Source organism: Benincasa hispida, chromosome 1 (assembly GCF_009727055.1).
Source record: "Benincasa hispida cultivar B227 chromosome 1, ASM972705v1, whole genome shotgun sequence".
Lineage (NCBI taxonomy): Eukaryota > Viridiplantae > Streptophyta > Magnoliopsida > Cucurbitales > Cucurbitaceae > Benincasa > Benincasa hispida.
In genome coordinates this window covers 64,688,989-64,691,620 of record NC_052349.1, presented here as the reverse complement: position 1 = coordinate 64,691,620, position 2,632 = coordinate 64,688,989, and the positions used below count along the sequence as shown (strand labels likewise).

Genomic DNA, 2,632 nt, shown 5'->3' with positions numbered 1-2,632 from the left:
GGCATTCGCCAATATCTTAGTCATCTGACCAAGGAGCATCATGTTGGCTTTAAAGCGTTCCAGAACTTTAAATCTTATTTTATTTGGGTTCCTATACTTTAAAAAACCAACCATTTTAGTCTCTGAACTTTTAAAAAGTGTTTATTTTAATCCCTGTTATTAAGATTTTATTAACTCATGAAATTATGTCTAGCATGTGATGAGTAAAATGAAGGGCGAAGTAAAATGTCAACAACCAACACGATAAAGTACTAATGACCAAAATCTTAACACAAAATGACTTTGAATTAAGTTGTAAACCCTATATTTTTTTAGCGTGTCTAACTTATTTGACAGTCTAGTCATATAAAAAGACAAGTCATCTTATCATTTTATTAAGAATTAATAGAATTTTAATAGAACATATCAAAATAAGTACTTTTTAAAAATTTAAATATTAGAATAGATTTTTTTAAAAGGTTAGTGATCAAAATAAAATAAGTTTCAAAGTTGAAATAGACCTTAAAATTTAAATATACTTAAAAAGTTTGTTTTAGTATAAAAGAAAAAGATGGCTTTTGCCACTGCCATTGCCTGGCAGTCTGCCACCCACTCCACTATGTATAAAATAAATCCCCTTATATAATCTTCTTCACATCTCTGTTTTTCTCTCTACCAAAATAGAGTCCCTCCAACCACCGGAAAAAATGGGCTCAGAACCAAACTCCGGTGACCACCACATCCTTATGATCCCTTTTATGGCCCACGGACATCTCATCCCCTTCCTAGAACTCGCCAATTTAATCCATCGGAGATCCTCCGTTTTCACCACCACCATCGCCAACACCCCCTCTAACATCCAATACCTCCGCTCCACCGTCTCCACCGCCAAAATCCACCTCGCCGAGCTCCAATACTCCAGCACCGAACACGGCCTCCCACCCAACACTGAGAACACCGAAAATCTCTCTCTAGACCAAATCGCCACTCTGTTTCACTCTTCCGCCGCCCTCGAACTCCCCTTTCGACAACTAATCTCCGACATCGTTCAAAAAGATGGCAAGCCTCCACTATGTATAATCTCCGACGTATTCTTTGGTTGGTCGGTGGCCGTCGCTAGAAGCTTCAACATCCCGATTTTCAATTTCACTACCTGCGGTGCTTATGGTACTCTGGCCTACATCTCTCTTTGGTTGAATCTCCCTCACCGGTCCACCACTGCCGATGATTTCTCAATCCCGGGGTTCCCAGAACGGTGCCGTTTCCATCGCTCCCAACTCCACCGGTTCTTACTAGCAGGGGACGGCACAGATTCCTGGTCCAAATATTTTCAGCCACAACTCTCATCTGCTTTGAACTCCGATGGATGGCTCTGTAACACCGTCGAAGAAGTTGAATCTTTCGGATTGGGGCTTTTGAGAGATTACATCAAACTCCCCGTCTGGGCAATTGGGCCGCTTCTTCCTCAAAACTCCGCCCGCCGGTGGGGAAAAGAGAAAGATTCCGGCGTGGATTTAGAAAATTGCATCAATTGGCTGAATTCCCACCTGAGAAATTCCGTTCTGTACATCTCATTCGGATCTCAAAACACAATCAGCGAGACCCAGATGCTGGAATTAGCTTACGGATTGGAGGAAAGTGGGAAGGTGTTCATCTGGGTAGTGAGGCCGCCATTGGGACACGACATAAAAGCAGAGTTCAGAGCTCATCAATGGCTGCCGGAGCGATTCGAGGAGCGAATGAAGGAGACGAATCGAGGATTACTGATCAGAAATTGGGCACCCCAATTGGAAATTTTGTCGCACAAATCAGTGGGGGCGTTTTTGAGCCACTGTGGGTGGAATTCGACGGTGGAGAGCTTGAGCCAGGGGGTTCCGATGATCGGGTGGCCAATGGCGGCGGAGCAAGCATACAACTCGAAGATGTTGGTTGAAGAAATGGGGATTGGAGTGGAGCTAACAAGAGGAAAAGAGAGTGAGATTAAGAGAGGGAAAGTGAAGGAGGTGATAGAAATGGTGATGGGGGAAAGTGGGAAAGGGGAAGAGATGAGGAAGAAGGCAGCCATTATTAAGGACAATATGATAGCTGCAATTAAGGACGATGAAGAAAAGGGTTCATCTTTGAGGAGTTTGGAAGAATTTCTTGCAATTATTGAGTCCAAAAGGGGGAAGACAGATGGGAGGGTGTCAATGAATTGAGTGTCCCAATGTTATTTGCGAGTTTGGGACATTTTGGTGGCATTTATTTGTGCCACATTTGCATTTGTTGATGGGTAGACGATATCACTTGTGAAACGGATAATAAATGTCTTATTTATGATTGAATTAGGTATATCGATTTTATGTTCACTTTCTAATAAATAAAGTTTAAATCTCATTTTGGCTTTTTAATATTTAAATTTGAATAATCTTTTTGAGTATAACAATTATAGGGACATGAGACTTTATCATGTCAATTACACTTGAGTAAAATTTACTTTGGCCAAAATTAAACAAATTGGTTATTATATTTGAGAATCTATCAAAATTACAATAGTAGTAGCATATGTTGAAACTATAAAAAGTTCATAAATGCTATATAAAATTTTTTAACTATCTAAAGGTTTATTATAGCTTTCTTTTAAAATTTATGCTATTTAATAAAACGTCATGAT

At 40.2% G+C, this 2,632-nt stretch overlaps 1 protein-coding gene across 1 annotated transcript; it reads left to right on the top strand.

Annotated features, from left to right (window-relative positions):
- Window positions 1–543: 543 nt before the first annotated feature.
- LOC120091730 (UDP-glycosyltransferase 92A1-like) lies at window positions 544–2,369 on the top strand. Its single transcript, XM_039049850.1, has one exon. The coding sequence runs from the start codon at window positions 687–689 to the stop codon at window positions 2,175–2,177; it is 1,491 nt and encodes a 496-aa protein (XP_038905778.1). The 5' UTR covers window positions 544–686; the 3' UTR covers window positions 2,178–2,369.
- Window positions 2,370–2,632: the final 263 nt, after the last annotated feature.

What these genes read in the sequence shown, in the direction of transcription:
- LOC120091730 (XM_039049850.1), top strand. Translation starts at nt 687, where the DNA reads ATGGGCTCAGAACCAAACTCCGGTGACCACCACATCCTTATGATCCCT.